The sequence below is a fragment of the Cherax quadricarinatus genome, chromosome 16 (assembly GCF_038502225.1).
Source record: "Cherax quadricarinatus isolate ZL_2023a chromosome 16, ASM3850222v1, whole genome shotgun sequence".
Taxonomy (NCBI): Eukaryota; Metazoa; Arthropoda; class Malacostraca; order Decapoda; family Parastacidae; genus Cherax; species Cherax quadricarinatus.
In genome coordinates, this window is record NC_091307.1 from 14972244 (window position 1) to 14990576 (window position 18333).

Sequence of the window (18333 nt, forward strand, 5' to 3'; positions counted from 1 at the left end):
CTGTGTTAACTCCTGACCACTCTCAGTGCAACTGATAATCTTTAAAAACTTCACTTATCTGATTTACAGTACAGCATATATCTGCATCCAGTTACATTCACTGGATACCTGCCACATGCACTAGCGTGGAACCATTCTAAAACAAATAAACAGAAGACGAAACTGTCCGATTCGGTCCGTTAGAGCGGGACAGCAACTCCCTGACAACAACCAGACCTTCCTTCAGGTCAGCGGGAAGGTGGTGACTTGAAGTGAGGGTGTCGTTGATGAAGAATCCATTGAACCTGGTAACTGATGAAAAGTAGGGTTGTTGGTGGAGCTTAATCCTCTCCCTCTAATTCAAGAGGGAGATTGGAATGTGCCATTGTTATTACTACATTAATGGGGGAGCGCTAAACCTGTAAGGGTGTGATCCAATGAAGATGTTAGGTTCAATTCACTGAATCAAGAGCCCCTCGCCGGCATCAGGGAACTTCCCGTGAGAAAAGGGAAGGCAAAGGCGGAGGGAGAATGTGTGCCAGGAACGTCTTGGCTCAAACTTCAATGATCGGGACCCAACTGCCACAGGGCCTTCATCTCCAATACAACACTTCCGAGACAATGACAAGCTATTCAACCAGTTCATTATCGACTTGCAATTTACAAAAAGGTACATTCCATATTATTTATTAAGAACAGGCACTTTCCTGATGCCTTCCAGACACATTCCAAATTATATATAAAGCTCAATAATTATCAACTTCGCATCTTCGATATATGACGCAGTTATAAAACCAGTGTCTGGGTAAGAGACATGTCAAATGTTTACCTTAAAATAATTTTCTTCCGTTGTTGGGCACCCAGACTTAGCCAGAGCACTTTATAATCCGATTATCAACTAGCGGAGCTCTGCATGTAAGTGCGTGTACTCTTAGAGACAACAACGCGGAGATTCAGTTTCATTATGGACGACAGCTTGAAGATATAATTCTTATGATGAACGGCAACCTAGAGATCCCAGTCTCTAAACAATGGTAGAAAGGAAATTCAGTTCTCGTATAGCACTAATATCTAATTATCTTATAGATAACAATACGTAGACCCAATTCTCCTAAAGAAAACGACAGTACCAACACGGAAATCCAATTCTCTTATAGATGAAAGCACCAGAATTAAGTTCTCTTACAGATAACGACAGAATTGCTATCCAGTTCTCATATGGACAGCAACAACACAGAGATCTAATTCTCTTATAGATAATTCCAGAAGGCCATATGGAGATGAAAGTAAGGTGTAGTTTTCAGTTGATGTATTGCTACAGATATAGGAGGCTAGGGAATTCTACTGGTGCTAGTGTGGAGGCACACGTGTAGAAGGTAGTGCCAATGCCAGGTTTAAATTTATTTTACAGCCTCCGTGCGACCACAGGCCTCACTTCCCCTCACACACAGTACACACCAAAGATGTAGCTACAGAATTCAGCTTTTAGGGAAAGATCATTAACACTATTCAGATAGAAAATCACAACTTATATTCAACAGCTGGGTTTCAACCACACAAGTTGATCGATAATACAACCAGTCAAATACAGTTTACGCATGAAGCTCGAGTGGTGTCAGGATTTCTATATTAAAGTGGGTTGAGTAACAGTTGTGGGTACCTAAATATAAAGTCTTTAGTGAAGTTGGTATAGGCGTAGACTTGCAACTGTAAGGTCGACGATTCGGTCTAAAGCACATCTTATATAAAATTTTCATACTTACGTTATAATGATCAAAACAAACTTTCAGTACACTGATAGCTTAATGAATATTAGGTTCATATACCCCAAGATAATTGCGCCTCAGCTTTCAATGTTAACTACCTGTGTAAACTCTGGTCTTCATCCTTCATAAGAAGAAAACATCGCAGATACTGTACTTGTGATTGTCTTCGTTGCCTAGTATGTTTTCATTTGAAGTGAAATCCTGTAATGACATTTAAAACAATGTACTTAAGTTTACTTTACTGTATTTTCAATGTACCTTCTATGTCTCAACAATGTCGCTAGACGAATGATGAAAAAAAAATCCGTAAATTATTTTTTAGACCTCTTTATCTTAGGACATTTTACATTTTTCCTAAATGTATTTTGTAGGTACGGACAACATACAGCCACTACATCTTAAAATTCTGAACTAACATATTGCGAAAAACATGTTTAACATTTCACCATCCGTACAACTGAAGGATATTTTGAAGTTTGTTTCTCACTACTGCCTGTATGTGATCTTCCCGTGGCAGTATTATAACTATGTCTAGATTTCTCTGTCTGAAACATTCAATATTTCAGAGAAGAATAAAAAGTCACGGTACCGTGGCTGAAACACTACATATATATTTTGGTTTCTCGTTCTGGCCTTCTTCCTATCTCGCTTCAGTGTGACTTGTGAATGGTCCAAGTGAGAAAGAAACGTCGTCTTTGCTTTCACTCTCCCAAATGCGGTTTATTTGTGTATTCATTATTTCATCACACTTTCATTGTTTTTCAGCGGCCAGCTTGTTTTCTCTCATGAGCATTACATAACAATTATTTCCATTAAATTAGATTATCTATGAAAAGATTTTGTTGAAATTCAAATAAATACAATCTACCCTTTACTTATTTCTTGCATAATTTCCTTGTTATAATTTCTAGGAATGTTTATCATATCCTATTACCTCGCCCTGAAACCGAACTATGTGATAGCTGGGTTTTGTTTTCCAGCTGCTTTATCCTCTTTTCTCTATTTTTTTACGTTTTAGCAACAACATTTGTCGGGTTGATACGCTTATGTTTTGAGGCACCTTCTGTTATCTTTTCTTTTTAAACATTGGTACAGTGTTTTCCGATTTTGATTTATTTGGTACAGTGTTTTCCGATTTTGATTTATTTGGTACAGTGTTTTCCGATTTTGATTTATCTGGCAACTTTCCCTCTTGTAATGAAACCGCAAACTTCTTTTCCACATTTTTGTACAATCCAAGTGATATCATACTTGGCTCTAATTTTTTTTTATTATTTTTGACCGCTTTTGCCAAATGAAGTCATAAAAATTATAAAGAGGATTTCCTCTCTTCTATTTCATATTAAGCCTGGTTTTGATAGTGTGCTGACTATTCGAATAAATATTAGGCCTAGTATTAATGGTTCGTTCACTTTTCTATTACATCCTGGGTAATGGTAATGACTTTTCGAATAAATAATAGTCTAAGCAATGTGAAGTATTGACGTTTATACTTCAAGTTGCTCTTTTAATGTGCTGATGTAAGAAAAAAAATAAAAAAAAATCTAGCCTCGTAGGCCATCGAGTCTGTTTATTTGTAATTAAAATCGCTAATTACGATTACAAAGATTTTGGCCTTATCTTAATACGCTTCACTAAATTATTAATATATACTGAACAGCCAAATATTTATGGTGTCAAAACATTGTCTCGTCAATGTTTTGTTAAAAAGTGGGTTCTGTGTATAACCATAAGTTCCTCACATTTTCTTTAACACGTCGGTCACTTCCCACCGAGGCAGGGTGACCCAAAATGTAAGAAAAATTCAAAAAGAAAAAACTTTCATCATCATTCAACACTTTCATTATCGCTCACACATAAAAAGTTGATATATACAAATTGCTTTTTATCAATATTTCTAATACAGCTTCCGTCTTTGCAGATCTCTCGTCTCCATACAGAACAGATTGAATAATTTCCCTCGTACACTGCTTAATTGGTTGTGAATCTTCAATTTGCTTTCAGTTAGGTTGACGAGATCTGGACTTTTTTAAGTGACTAAATCTACGTATGCACATAAAAATCTTTATTGGACTGTTTGTCTCCTTGTTGGTTTCCAAGATGTTTCCATTTTAATCTAGTATGGTTCTATATATCTATCATAAGTGTCTTGAGATGCCATTAGATAGATCTGTTCAGGTCTATTACTCTGAAGAAACAGTCATTCATTTCTTCTTCACTTTTTTATTAAAAGGAGAAAGAGAACAGTTGTAGGAAGAGGAGAAAGCGAAGAGTGGAAATTGGAGGAGAAAGAAGTGTGCAGAGAAGAAAAGAACAGAAAGTGGAAGTAGTATAGAGTTGAGAGAAGAGAAAGAGAAGAGAGAAGTAGGAGAATAAATGTGTACAGAAGAGAAGAAAGAAAAGAGCAGAAGAAGAAATGCAATATAAGGGACACTCACTAAGGCCAGAAGCCATATTTAGACATTCTACAGCGAGCGAGCCTGAGACTTCACTCAAGTATGCATCGAGTGTCTAATGCTAGATGGATAACTCTTACTCATAGTCTGATTTTCAACATCAGACCTTTATTATCCAGTAAAGTAAGGCCAAGGTAGTAGGTTAGCTCGCATTAACTATCCAGGGACGTATTACCATTTTGTCATATGAGTGTGAAACAGAAACTTGTTAAATATTTTGCACTCAGAATTGCTGGTCTTTCCTTTCTATATTATGAACATATAAGATGCCAAACATTTTTTTTTTTAGAATTTTACTTCGTAAATATTCACGAACAAATAATACTTTCCGTTTATATTTATTTCTTATAATCAGAAGAAAGTACGAAACCCTCAGGGGTCATACAGCACGTGAGGAATGGAAGGCACTCAGGTTCGAGCCAAGGAAAGAGAGGATAAATCCAGTTCCTAGGATCAAGAGAATCTCACCGGCATCTCAAAAAACGATATATATGAACGATACTCAACAAATTTTCATTGTGTGGACGGTAGCGCAAGAGCCTCCGGAGTTCTTCTTTACAGACCAACAAGACGCAACATAAACCAAAACTTTATATTTAATGTTTCATTTCATGCCAAATGTTGTCTTCTAAGGTCCATATATTCCAGAGGTATTTCAGATGTTCCTGCCTCTGGTCGTAATATTCGTTGGCCATGATCGTATGAACTTATGGACATTTAAATGAATTCTAGAATTAGGCTCTCCTAGCTACATCACTAAACGTATGTTACTTTCACTAAACGTAGCTCATCCTATACACATACACACACAGACACATCAGTGAACAGGTGGGGCCAGGAGCTATGAATCGACCCCTGCAACCATAATTAGGTGAGTACACACACACCGCATCGATTTTACTGAGTCTTTCCGATCCTGATGTCATCTGAGGATGTTATTAGCAGTCCGTTACAAGCACTGCATTACGTAACAAGTGTTGACTCTTAAACATAATTTAGATAAAATAGGAAATGCCAAAATCGACTCGAACCTTCGTAAACAGCTTAGATGGGTGTTCAGAACCACCCTGACTATTAATGACTAGTCCTCCATCATAACCACTTCTTAGCGTGACCCGACTTTTAAACTGACCTAGCCTAAAATTACTTTCATTTAGGCTGAATGATTGGTCAAGAATATGTAACATCATAAATCATTCAGAAACGGACAAAATGAAACGCGTTGCAAAACGCACGATGTATTAATGCTAGTAAACAATGATAGTTGTACTATTTGGGCATGACCATAATCTGCTCAGCATCGCCCTAAGTGTGATCCTGTGTAAGCTTACGGTACCCTCTTCTTGATCTTGTCCCAATGTGACTGCCTCCGTTCATATTTTTGTGAAAACGGTCACTGATTAAAAATGTATAGGAATAGTAGTGAGAGACTTATGCAGAGCAATATTTATTATAAACGTTTCGCCCTGGGTAGAGTTAACAGAAGAGCGAAAACTCTGACTATAATAAAGGCTTCCTTTGCACAAATGCCATTGTTCCATACTTGTCGGCAATACGTGCCATACAACAAATGTATACGAATCTTCCAACGAAGAGAGATTTTCCATTCCTCTGTATGTTTATACTGCTCGCGAAAGTAGCTTTAACACAGTTCCTCTCACAAATGGACACTGAATTTATGGAGCTCGGTTATCACCATGCAATTTTTTGCTGGAAGTTTCACTTGGAGGAGGCTGGCTTCTGCCTACGCACACCCATAATAACATGGGTTGCAGTACTTTCGTAAATCGGCATAGGCTTCAGTATCTCCGACGATATAATATACAGTAATTTCACCACTGAGAATAAACAGTGCCTTCTAATATACAAGTAATGTGTCCTGGTTTGAGACTGAGGCGCAAGAAGAAGCACAATGATTCGGAGACCGAGCTTCAGCAATCCTACAAGTATTCTCACTTTAGGTATTAGCTACAGTATCTCTGTAGTATTTCCACACTTGGACATAGTGTTCAGGCTCACTACATACTGTGAAATGTTGCAGCATCTGTAGAGCTCAAGAAGTATAAAGCGGGAAAGGAATCTCTATGTTATTGAAGATGTATTGAAGATGCTGAAAATGTAGTTAAAGATTGTGACTGCAGTATATGGAAGCTCATATAAGATTTTTTAATGACACAGAAAAACTCCAAATCCGTATGGGTTATCCAGTGTTGTGAATATGTACTTGAAAACTAAATCACCATCTACATCTAGTGGCTTAACAATAAGAGTTGCATTATATAAACAACCACAGTGTGTCAGTTCCTTAGCGCGTCGTCAAATATAATATAAGGCAGGAGTTTTCTAAACACTGATGAATTTTCATTACGCAGGTTTACCGAGCAACAAGATGTCAATATGTAGGCTCCGTGGCAGTTTAAAATGTATTAGTGCAATGGGTTGTTTGTGCATGATTGTAATATAAAGTGTTAGTGCTTGAAACGTCTTCAGACCTGTGCTGTGAGCAACGAAGCGTGTAAGTGGTGTGCCAAAGAGAAAGTTTTAGCTGTTAATGCTTAGTGTATCAGGCAGGATAGAAAAAAAAAGCAGAAGCAGCTTGAGCAAAATTTTCTTTGTGATTTTGCAGCAGGCAAAGAGGCAGGCAGAGGACCCGTACCATGGAAAGCCATGCGGGTGGAGGTGGTGACCCTCCGCTCTTGGCTCGCCATCTCTCCCTCCTCCCTCTCTCCTGCTCCCTCCAACAACCCTCTTCCAGGCACTCCTGACGGTGAACTGAAAGCGATGGACCGTCGGCGCCGTCTTGGCATAGGCAGTGGGGGCGCAAGGGTGGGCAGCCACGCCCACAGGGTGGGTATGGGTGTTGACTCACCTGCCGCCCGCACCTTCTAGGGTATGCGTTTTTTTCTCATTTTCTTTACTCACGAGTAGATTTAAATATACGACTGCTTGATGAAAAAAAAAAGTGCGTCTTAATCTCATGATCTTATCCTCATACCAAGCTACACATGATCTCCAATTTTAATCTCTTGCATCATAAGATTTCCTAACTATTATATAAACACAAGTAAAATACAATCGAAATTCAATATGTTTTAATTAGTGATGTTCGGGATTATTATGTCATTGTCAGCAATAAGCCTACTGGTCACATCACATGAAAAAGGCTTCACAAGACCTTACGGTCTATAATATTCGGGTTATCTCAGAATTAATTAAGTTTAACTGCCTCTGCTTATCGTAACAAGTCAATCTGCCTCTTCTTCTAGCAAAACTTGCCTATCTACCTCTACTTATATCTAAACCAATTTGTCTACCTCTACTTCAATAAAGAGTGAGTGACCGATGGGGTTAGGAAATTACATTAGCAGGTTCTCGATCTCTCCAGTCATCCATTCCCTCCACTGCCGTCATAAAGATAAACTTGCAAAAAATATGAGCTTTGTCGGCCTTAATATCTTTCAACGTTACCGCGATTAGCAGACAGAGGATCGAGCATCCATCACTCCTTGCGATGAATAACCATGAGGGTTTTAGCCTTTTAAGTAAAGGAGTAATGACAAGTGAAGCTTCGTTCAGGGCTAGCCATGACAGCCAATACTTTGTTTCTAAACACCGAGTTGTTCTTCAAAACTTTCCCAATTCGTCAGAGAATTATCTTCAACATGATTTGCCCTAAGAAATGTGCGCATTAAAGTAGTATGCATCGAATGTATATAAATAAATCGTGGGCGTCTGGCTGAGGTGCACAGAAGATCTATGATGCAACTGCCAGCTTGCCACCTCTCTGCTAGCCAGACACGACGGATAAGATTCTATTTTCTGATCAACAAAGAGACAGAGGAGCATTCCGGCACACACACACACACACACACACACACACACACACACACACACACACACACACACACACACACACACACACACACACACACGCATATTATATGGTTCACACTTGTTATATATCTGGACTTTCCCGCATGACTGTAATGTTAGATCACCTCACTTCAGACCATTTTTGGCGCCAGGGTGAAGAGTGGCGTAACCCACAGTTGGAGGCGCCCCCACACGTATCTATATTTTTTTCATTTTCTATTTTTTTAAGCTTATCCAATAAAAGCGTGCATGACAGGGATGCATATATGCTCACTTCTAATCATATAAGGTAAAGCACAGCCAATTAATATTATCATTAATTGATATAATAAACCTTTACACAATTATAACTTCAACCTAGATGAGTTTCGGTCGGTGCGTGAGTCCAGAAAGCTATTCTGTGTACCATAAGCCCAGTCCCCTCTACCTCAATGTTAGCAAAATGAATAGTAGAGTGAGGAATACGTTACTTATGCAGTAAATATCAGCATCGATGATCTGAAGAGAATCAGAAGAGGCATTTAAAAGCAGTCGCATTGAAACTACACAACTCAAAATTAACGCAAAACTTCCTTTGAGGGAAAATACACCTGCGCTAAAAGTTGGAAGCCGACCAGAAGATACATTCTTTCAATTATCGCACAGAAGCCAACAATTCCATATTTATTAACTGTGAGGAAACCGGCAAATGAAAACTTGCACAGCCTAAATCTAAAACGAGTCATCGTTTTCATGCATCAGTCATTAAAGATTAAAACCATTCAGAAGAGGCATATTCACGGGACTTCACGGAAGTACTATACCATTTTAAAAATAAAATTAACAAAATACGCCTACACACTACAAACACTCCCAACCTTCTTAGTAGGATACACGAGTGGTCAAGCCGATCGAAAGAAACTTTATCATGTTATCGCACAGGAACCAAATCTGGGAATAGCCTACACAAAAATTATCAGAGGTTACCAGGGCATACCAATAGTCGCATGAACCTTTATTTAATTACAGTACACAAGCATTCCCAATTTGAAGCCGATCGGACGAAGCGTTCTCAAATTATTAGCGAAAATCTTCGAGTAAGAAAAAAATCAGGCAACCACTATAAGGTTTACCACAGTGGAGTACCCAATCTGGAGAAGGTATAAAGACGAAATAATTCATAGAATTACACGGCTGCACACTTATATTTGCGTATATATTTCGGGACGCGTATATCTACTATACTACCTGGAAGATTATGTTGGCCAACTCAGGAGTTGGTCGTAGGTTAGTTAGTTTAATATCTTTATTATGCACTCCATACCCATCCTGTGGGCGGTAGTCAAAAGATTACAAAGGTACATAATGGGTCCAGGGACTGGGCCACAAAGTTATGATAGATGAACTAGTTACAAAGGTAATGAACTCCAGGTAGATCTGGTCACAATCATAGCAAGTTACAGAGGTGATGAATCAGCCTCACTCCTATACATGGTTACAGTCATGAACAAATTACAAAGTAATGAACCACTGATACGTCCACACCTGGTCACAATTGTAATGAATTATAAATACAAATATTAAGTGGGTCATACACCCACACGAGCGCGCGCGCACACACATACACACACGAGGGCGCACGCACACACATGCACACGAGCGTACAAATATATGCATACACACAAGCACGCACACCCACACACACACACACACACACACACACACACACACACACACACACACACACGTGGTAATGCATTATTTACAGCTAGCAAAGTCAGGGTATTTCTCCAGAATGGTCTTTAATATACCACTGTGGATAAAGGTATCACAGAATATTACTGGGCTGACCTGGCCGCCTTTCCCCTTCCGGTCTCTCGGTTCCCTCCCTCCCGTCTCTGAACCCCTTCTCCCACCAGTAACACAATCTAGACCGGTTTAGGAGGGAGGTGGAGTGAGTGACATAATACCTCCCTAGTGTGAGGAGTCAGGATTATCTTTTACACTAACCACACATCCCCTAGATATTGACATAGAATATATTTTTTCATCTCAACAATATGCATTAAAGTAAGACCTCTGGTCACCTACACACCAATATCAACGATAATTTAATGTTCCGCAAGATAGGGATTAAATTCTTAGCGTAAGATAACCTTACTCTCCTCCCTCAAATACTTTAGATTTTGTGTTAAATTTTCAACCCTTTACCTGCTACTTGGCTTCTTTGGTTTCAATATTAGAATAATCAAACCTCCATATTATTTGCCTTATTATCCACTTGTTTCAGTCTATTGCTAAAGGACTCTCCGTAAATGTGTTGAGCTATTGCTGAGCATTACAATGATCAGCGAGACCAAAACGTTTGAGGGATTTCGCTTCAGCGAAAGACTGAAATAATAACTGAGTAACGGCTTATTAAACTTGAAGCCGCAATGACAATCATGTACGCACACCCCACGCGTATGTTTCAGATTTCTCTCATTTTAGTAACCCTCTATCATGGTTACTGCTTGATGTGCTGTTGGATGTAGTTATCTGCAAGACGATATATCGAATGTAACATTCTCCAGGTTCTCCAAGGAGTCCGAAACACGAAAACCATTTTTTCCATGAGGCGTAAAGCCTAGGAATGAACAATGAGAGTGCCTTCAAGGGAAGTACCTTGATCTAAGTTTTTCATCTAAGTATTTGGAGCTACCTTTCCTTTCCTCGGGTCAAACCTGATTACCTCCTATTTCCTTTGCGCTGTATGCCCCTAACAGTTTGGCGCTTCCCCATAAATATATGATAATGCAAGCAGCTTTCACTCTCACACTCCAGTATGAGAGAACAATGCGCTTTCTTTAATGGTAGGTCAGAACGCTCTACAAGGATGCAACGCTAGTCTAAAGCACAATACTCTAATAGAACGTAATACACTAGAAACATGCAACACACTATTAATGAACAACACTAGTAATGTAGGGCGTAACACTCTAGTAGAGTAACACTAGACCCTGCAACACAAACTAGTTAGTAAAACACAACAAACTAGTGGGACGCAACTTTAGAAATAACACTCAAGTATGGTACAATATTTAGTAGTATGTAATAATCTCTAGTAATATAAATTACTCTAGCAGAGTAAAAGAGTAAGTTTAGACTAAGTAGGTCTAAACACCCTGTAGTGGCCATAACACATTCCAGTAATGCACAACATGCTTTTGTAGTGCGCTAAGTTAGTACATTCTGGTAGGGTGGAACATACTCTTCTGTATTAATGTCAGTGTTGTTGATGTCTGACAAGATACAGTTATTTCATTATTGTTGCGCATTATACTGGTGTCGGGCGGGTAATTTGTCAATTTAGTGTAGTTTGGAAGTACCACTCGCCGCCGGTACCAAGTGTGCAACAGCCTAGCAGACCATACTGAAACTGGGCGGCAGCAGCAGCATGCTCACATCTGGAACATATTCCTTTGGTATGTTCAGTTACATGACGGGTTAAATGTTAGTGACCGTGTTTACCATATCATTGAGTGCCTACATGAATCAGTCAATGTGTTTTTTGTGCTTTCCTCCAAGTTCTGCTTAATTCAGCAGGTGCTGCTTCGACTTGCTAAATTCTTGCATGAAGTGCCACGAAAAATTTACCGTGACTTTAATTATCATAACTGCAATATGTTCCATTAATGAGATCTAACCATAACTAGGTATGTTACCCACTGAAACTGCAAAAGCAATGTAAAATTACAATGACAGCAATACTGAGATGCAGATCGTTAATGAGATTTATAGCCAGTCTATTACACGAGGTTATTAAGGCTGTATGTAACCTGCACACTACCATTAGATTTAAAGCCAGTCTATTACACGAGGTTATTAAGGGTATATGTAACCTGCACGCCACCAGTCAAGGATCCTTTAACCCCATCAGTAGGGATTAAAATAAACTTACCATACATAAACTGAAGGATACACATCATTCAGCGTACGCACCCTTGAGATGGTAATTCTTAATGTTATAGCGTATTTAATATATATTTTTTAAATATATATACTCATGTGATGATCCCTTGTGTTTTGAATTAAGTTGAAAACTTACTATCACTTTTAATTATGTGATCTTTTATAGAGGTTAACAGTAAATCAGCGGAAAGAAGTGGACAAATGCAACAACTTCACTGAGATCATATGACCGAAGTCCAGTGTAGGGAGAATTTTTTTCTTACTAACAAATTACCAGCACTGAAAAGAAAAGCAGACTTAAGAAACAAAAGACAAAGAAGTCGCTGCTGCAAAGAGCAAGTAGGGGGATGCTCAGGGGTATGTGCTGGGGCTGTGTTTACCTTAGAGCCACTTCCACCACCCGCCCAACGCCCTAGAGGCTTGTCATGCATTTAAGCAACGCTTCCGGTAGCAAATTGCACTTTTCATAGCTGTTTTTGTCATGCTTGCATAACACGTCTCTACTAAATGTTATCAGAACCTCCATAAACGATTCTTACGCCAGATGTAGTAGGAGTTATTTTGCTACGGCAGCACATTACTTTTTTAACGCACCATTTGACATCCCTCTCCACATTCTCCAACACCACAACCTTTCTTGCCTAAACTGAAGAGTACATCCCTATTCATCTTCCCCAAGCACTTTACATCCCTCCCGACTTTACCCAACGCTCTACGTCTCTCCTTTCCCTCTCAGCCCTCTTACATAAGTACCATTTTGCGTTCCCCAACACTGGACATCCGTCCCCACTGCCTAACACGTGACATCTTTGTACGTAGCTCAGTATTACATAACAGTACTGGCAGTGACGGCGCCGTTGTGGCTACTCGCTGGTGTGTCCTCAGTCCGCATTTGTCCTCAATACAATTCTCAGCACTCATTTTCTTATTCAATCATTTCCTTGTTTGACTTTCTCCGCCCCTATGGAAAGGCTTTTGATCACAGGAACTGGAAGTACCACCCTTTCCGTGAAACGTGATTACTAGTTTCATTGCTTTCCAGTGGTAGAATAAATTTCATTTATTAATATATTTTCATAGCTCTTAATCCTGCGAATATCATAAGAATATATCAATATAGGTTGAATGGCTATAAGAACGGGTGTTGTTGGTTGAGTTAGACCTGCCTAGCATAGGCCTACTGATGTGTTCATTATGTTCGTAAATTACACTATACGTTACCCTCCGCGACTATATAATGGCCCAGGTTATCTATTAAAATACGTATGTATGTATATAACAAGTGCATAACCCACAAGCACGAAAACTCTGGCCCAGTCAGTCACTATAAAAGAAGCGGATCTTGGAGGTAATAAGAGGCAATGAATTTTAAAGAGGCAACACAGGAGCGAAAAATGGTGTGGGTGAGGGGTCCCTGGCTGGACGGTGATCGAGCAAGTTTGTGTGTACTGCCTGGTCTTATGTTTGCTTTTATGTGGCGCAGGGGTAATCTCGTTTATATTGTATATTGATGATAACCAACATATCATTTTTTTTAAGTACCAGGTGTTGTAGAACTTACTACCTTCCCTCGTAAAAAAAATCCACTCTTGCAAGTAATATCTTGATTATTAGCCCCAATGAGTTAATAATCCAAGAAGACTCAAAAAAGTCAAGCAGTTCGCGCTATTTTCTACAGGGGTCCTCTCTGGTTCTTCTACAGCATGAGACACAAAACAGTCGAGTAGCGCCTAGGTATCAATTTACTTCTAAGCAACTGGGGCAGCAGGAATTGGGAGACTTCCCCGCACATCTCTTCCCGCCCAGGATTTCACCCGGGTCTTTTCGGTTGTGGCGTAGTATATTATTTAAGAGCAAGCTACTCCTGAATCTGCATGTGTATCTACTATGTTATATCTAATACACAGTTCCAAGGTGAACTTACAAAGATCAGGTGTCGTTGAAGCAACTCTCAGCTCATGATGGTGGTGGTGGTGGTGGTGGTGGTGGTGATGTGTAGTGTGCCTGTGTGGTGCCCTCCCAACCTCTCCTGTCTGTCCTGGCATGGTATCCGCCACTCACGCCTCCGCCACTCAACAACACATGTCATGGCATTTACTGCTGCTACTTCCCGGGGCCCATCTCGCGGGCTTCCAGCTACATTTGCTACAGCTGCCTTCGTAACGGAATAACTTCACTTGCAACACTATGCATAGTTAGCTGATTATTTAAAAATCCTGTTTCTTCTGCCTCTATATATACCATATATCATCCTTATCTCCCCCCCCCCCACACACACACGCGCGCTCAGGGGCGAAATTTCGACGAAATCTTTGATGCTACTGCACTTTACAGGTTACCACAGAGTCGTCACAAATGATCTAATGAACTGGTAATCGCGGCTACGCTGGCCAACACCGAGAAGAGGAAGATGGTCAACAAGATCACTGCAGAGGCGGCAACTTGAGCCTTCACCGTGCAAAGAGACGACGCCCTCACCACACCAAGGGTAAAAGTTAACTGACGGGTTCGAGGATAGCATGGTAGAGTCGGGGGAGTGTAGAGGGAGAGCTATATTGAGAAAGGCATAACCAGGAAAATAAAGAGTGAGGGAGGTGTAGAGGGAGTGCAGTAATGAGGAAGAAGAGTGAGGGAGTATTGTAGTAAGAGAGAATTAACCACGAGGAAGATAGCTTGAGAGAGGAGTTGGAAGGCAGAAGGAAGCGCTGTAGTGGCGAAGGGATAACTAGGAGGTAGATGTGGATTGAGGGAAAAGTGTAAGGAACAACCTGAGTTGGTGAGGAAGAATGTAAGGGAAATCCTGAGTCGGGGAGGACTGTAAGGGGAAAGCAAGATTAAAGGAGTAGTAGTATAAAGGGAAGTGTAGCTAAGCTGAAAGACAGAGGGAGGTACAAATATGCTAAAAATGACACCCAGTAAGGTATTATTTTGGTTTCAGCGCGACGGGCAGGATGTGTTTACTACTGATCCTACCAGTGGCCAAAATACAACCAAGCTAGGGGAGCACACCACAAACTACTAGTTTTCCATGGCTTGACCTACCTCCTCATTATTATTATTATTATTATTATTATTATTATTATTATTATTATTATTATTATTATTATGGAGGCTAGCTCCAACTCCTTATAACACGAACTCTTCACCAGCATCGAGACACCTTGGAAGGGACTTCCAGTGTAGTTATCCTACTTCACTTCCATATTAATCTCTGGCATAATTTCGTATTCCCTGCTCATTAAAATACTGATGGAAACACTGTCAGCACAGAAAGTATTTGAAACGTGAACTAGAGTCATGCCACTGTATATAGTAATCCTCCTACGCCTTTCAAAAGATAAGTTCAAACTGTTTTTTTTTCCAGTTTTAGGGTGATAGAGAAATGGAGTGAATTGGTTGAAGCCGTGAGGGCAAATTTCGAATATAGTTTCAAGAGTGTGTATGATAAGGTCCAAGAAAACATAAATTAACAATGTTAATTTACGTGGTTTAAAAAGCATAAAATAAAAACCAAGACTCGACCTTTAGAAAACATATAGGTGGGTACACAAACGAAAACAAACTAAATTCTCACCTGGGCAGTGAGCGAAGGTTAACTTACCGTTATCAAGGATGATCACTTACTACTGTGGGCTTCACGAATTAATTCACACTTCAACAAGCAAAACATAAAGCTTATTCCACACCACACTTTCTCTCTACCTTAAAACACAATACACTTTTATTTCAAGTCACAATCACCCCTGACTTGATCAATCATAAGAACCCACAAGCAACGCTATCTCCAATAACTATAATAAACATAGCTACCCCCTAACCCGAACCTGTTGTGAACAAGGCACCAGTGTAAGGGTACAAGGGAGTTATGAAGGGTTAGGTTACTACCGTGCCTCACACCTCCCACTCACCCTTAAAATTCTAAAATTAAATAAGGCTATTTCCATACATTTTGCAATTCTACATGTATGTAAATTCTTGTATTCATAAATTCGTAAACATGAAGATATATTCCATGTGTCAGCCAAATAAAGATGTAAGAAAATTAAAAATCAATCCATCAATACACACACACACACACACATACATATATATATATATATATATATATATATATATATATATATATATATATATATATATATATATATATATATGCAACAAGACCACAATAAACAGGTGATTTCAGAATATGTAAAACAACCACTGTGAAAGAATAGAGAAATTCCAAGCACTTTCGTGACTACTCACATTATCAAGGAACATATATATATATATATATATATATATATATATATATATATATATATATATATATATATATATATATATATATATATATATTGTGTACTCACTATTTATACTCACCTATTTGTGGTTGCAGGGGTCGAGTCATAGCTCCTGGCCCCGCCTCTTCGCTGATTGCTACTAGGTCCTCTCTCTCCCTGCTCCATGAGCTTTATCATACCTCGCCTTAAAACTATGTATGGTTCCCGCCTCCACTACGTCACTTTCTAGGCTATTCCATGGCCTGACTACTCTATGACTGAAGAAATACTTCCTAACATCCCTTTGATTCATCTGAGTCTTCAACTTCCAATTGTGACCTCTTGTGTCTGTGTCCCATCTCTGGAACATCCCGTCTTTGTCCACCTTGTCTATTCCGCGCAGTATTTTATATGTCGTTATCATGTCTCCCCTGACCCTCCTGGCCTCCAGTGTCGTCAGGCCGATTTCCCTAAACCTTTCTTCGTAGGACAATCCCCTTAGCTCTGGGACTAGTCTTGTTGCAAACCTTTGCACTTTCTCTAATTTCTTGACGTGCTTGACTAGGTGTGGATTCCAAACTGGTGCTGCATACTCCAGTATGGGCCTGACGTAAATGGTGTGTGTGTGTGTGTATGTGTACTCACCTATTTGTACTCGCCTATTTGTGGTTTCAGGGGTCGATTCTTAGCTCCTGGCCCCGCCTCTTCACCGGTTGCTACTGGGCCCTCTCTCTCCCCGCTCCATGAGCTGTATCAAACCTCGTCTTAAAACTGTGTATGGTTCCTGCCTCCACTACGTCATTTTCTAGGCTATTCCACTGCCTGACAACTCTATGATTGAAGAAATACTTCCTAATATCTCTCTGACTCATTTGTGTCTTCAACTTCCAATTGTGGCCTCTTGTTTCTGTGTCCCCTCCCTGGAACATCCTGTCTTTGTCTACCTTGTCTATTCCACGCAGTATTTTATATGTCGTTATCATGTCTCCCCTGACCCTCCTGTCCTCCAGTGTCGTCAGGCCGATTTCCCTTAATCTTTCTTCATAGGACATTCCGCTTAGCTCTGGAGCTAACCTTGTCGCAAACCTTTGTACTTTCTCTAGTTTCTTGACGTGCTTTATCAAGTGCGGGTTCCAAACAGGTGCTGCATACTCCAGTATGGGCCTGACATACACGGTGTACAGTGTCTTGAACGATTCCTTACTAAGGTATCGGAATGCTGTTCTCAGGTTTGCCAGGCGCCCATATGCTGCAGCAGTTATCTGGTTGATGTGTGCTTCCGGAGACATGCTCGGTGTTATACTCACCCCAAAATCTTTCTCCTTGAGTGAGGTTTGCAGTCTTTGGCCACCTAGCCTATACTCTGTCTGTGGTCTTCTGTGCCCTTCCCCTATCTTCATGACTTTGCATTTGGCAGGATTAAATTCGAGAAGCCATTTGCTGGACCAGGTGTCCAGTCTGTCCAGGTCTCTTTGAAGTCCTGCCTGGTCCTCATCTGATTTAATTCTCCTCATTAACTTCACATCATCTGCAAACAGGGACACTTCTGAGTCTATCCCTTCCATCACGTCGTTCACATATACCACTGTATGTATGTGTGTGTGTGCGTATGTGTGTGAATGTGTGTGTGTGTGTATGTGTATGTGTATGTGTGTGTGTGTGTGTGTGTGTGTGTGTGTGTGTGTGTGTGTGTGTGTGTGTGTGTGTGTGTGTGTGTGTGTGTGTAATCACCTAATTGTACTCACCTAATTGTAGTTGCAGTGGTCGAGACTCAGCTCCTGGCCCCGCCTCTTCACTGTGTGTGTGTGTGTGTGTGTGTGTGTGTGTGTGTGTGTGTGTGTGCATGTGTGTGCATATGTGTGTATGTATATGTGTGTGTATGTATATGTGTGTGTTTGTGAGTGTATGTTTGTGTATGTGTGTATGTGTGTGTGTATGTGTGTGTGTGTGTGTGTGTGTGTGTGTGTGTGTGTGTGTGTGTGTGTGTGTTCACTGAGCTGACTTCTGTGAACCAGAAGTGATCCCGAGCAAGCCACAGGTATTTCCCAGAGGCCGAATGTAACA

At 40.1% G+C, this 18333-nt stretch overlaps 1 protein-coding gene across 39 annotated transcripts in view; it reads right to left on the reverse strand.

Annotated features, from left to right (window-relative positions):
* LOC128688941 (titin-like) overlaps positions 1-18333 on the reverse strand; it is a 297841-nt gene that overhangs the window by 260710 nt on the left and 18798 nt on the right. For 30 of the 39 annotated variants that reach the window (XM_070085587.1, XM_070085583.1, XM_070085588.1 and 27 more), the window contains exon 1: positions 6858-6992. The exons of 1 other annotated variant lie outside the window; for it this stretch is intronic. In XM_070085587.1, coding sequence (XP_069941688.1) covers positions 6858-6909 — 52 coding nt within the window. In that variant the 5' untranslated portion in view covers positions 6910-6992. Of the gene's footprint in view, positions 1-6857; positions 6994-13928; positions 14065-18333 lie in introns of those variants that run through there. 8 more of the 39 variants (XM_070085586.1, XM_070085582.1, XM_070085578.1 and 5 more) reach the window with 4 other exon arrangements.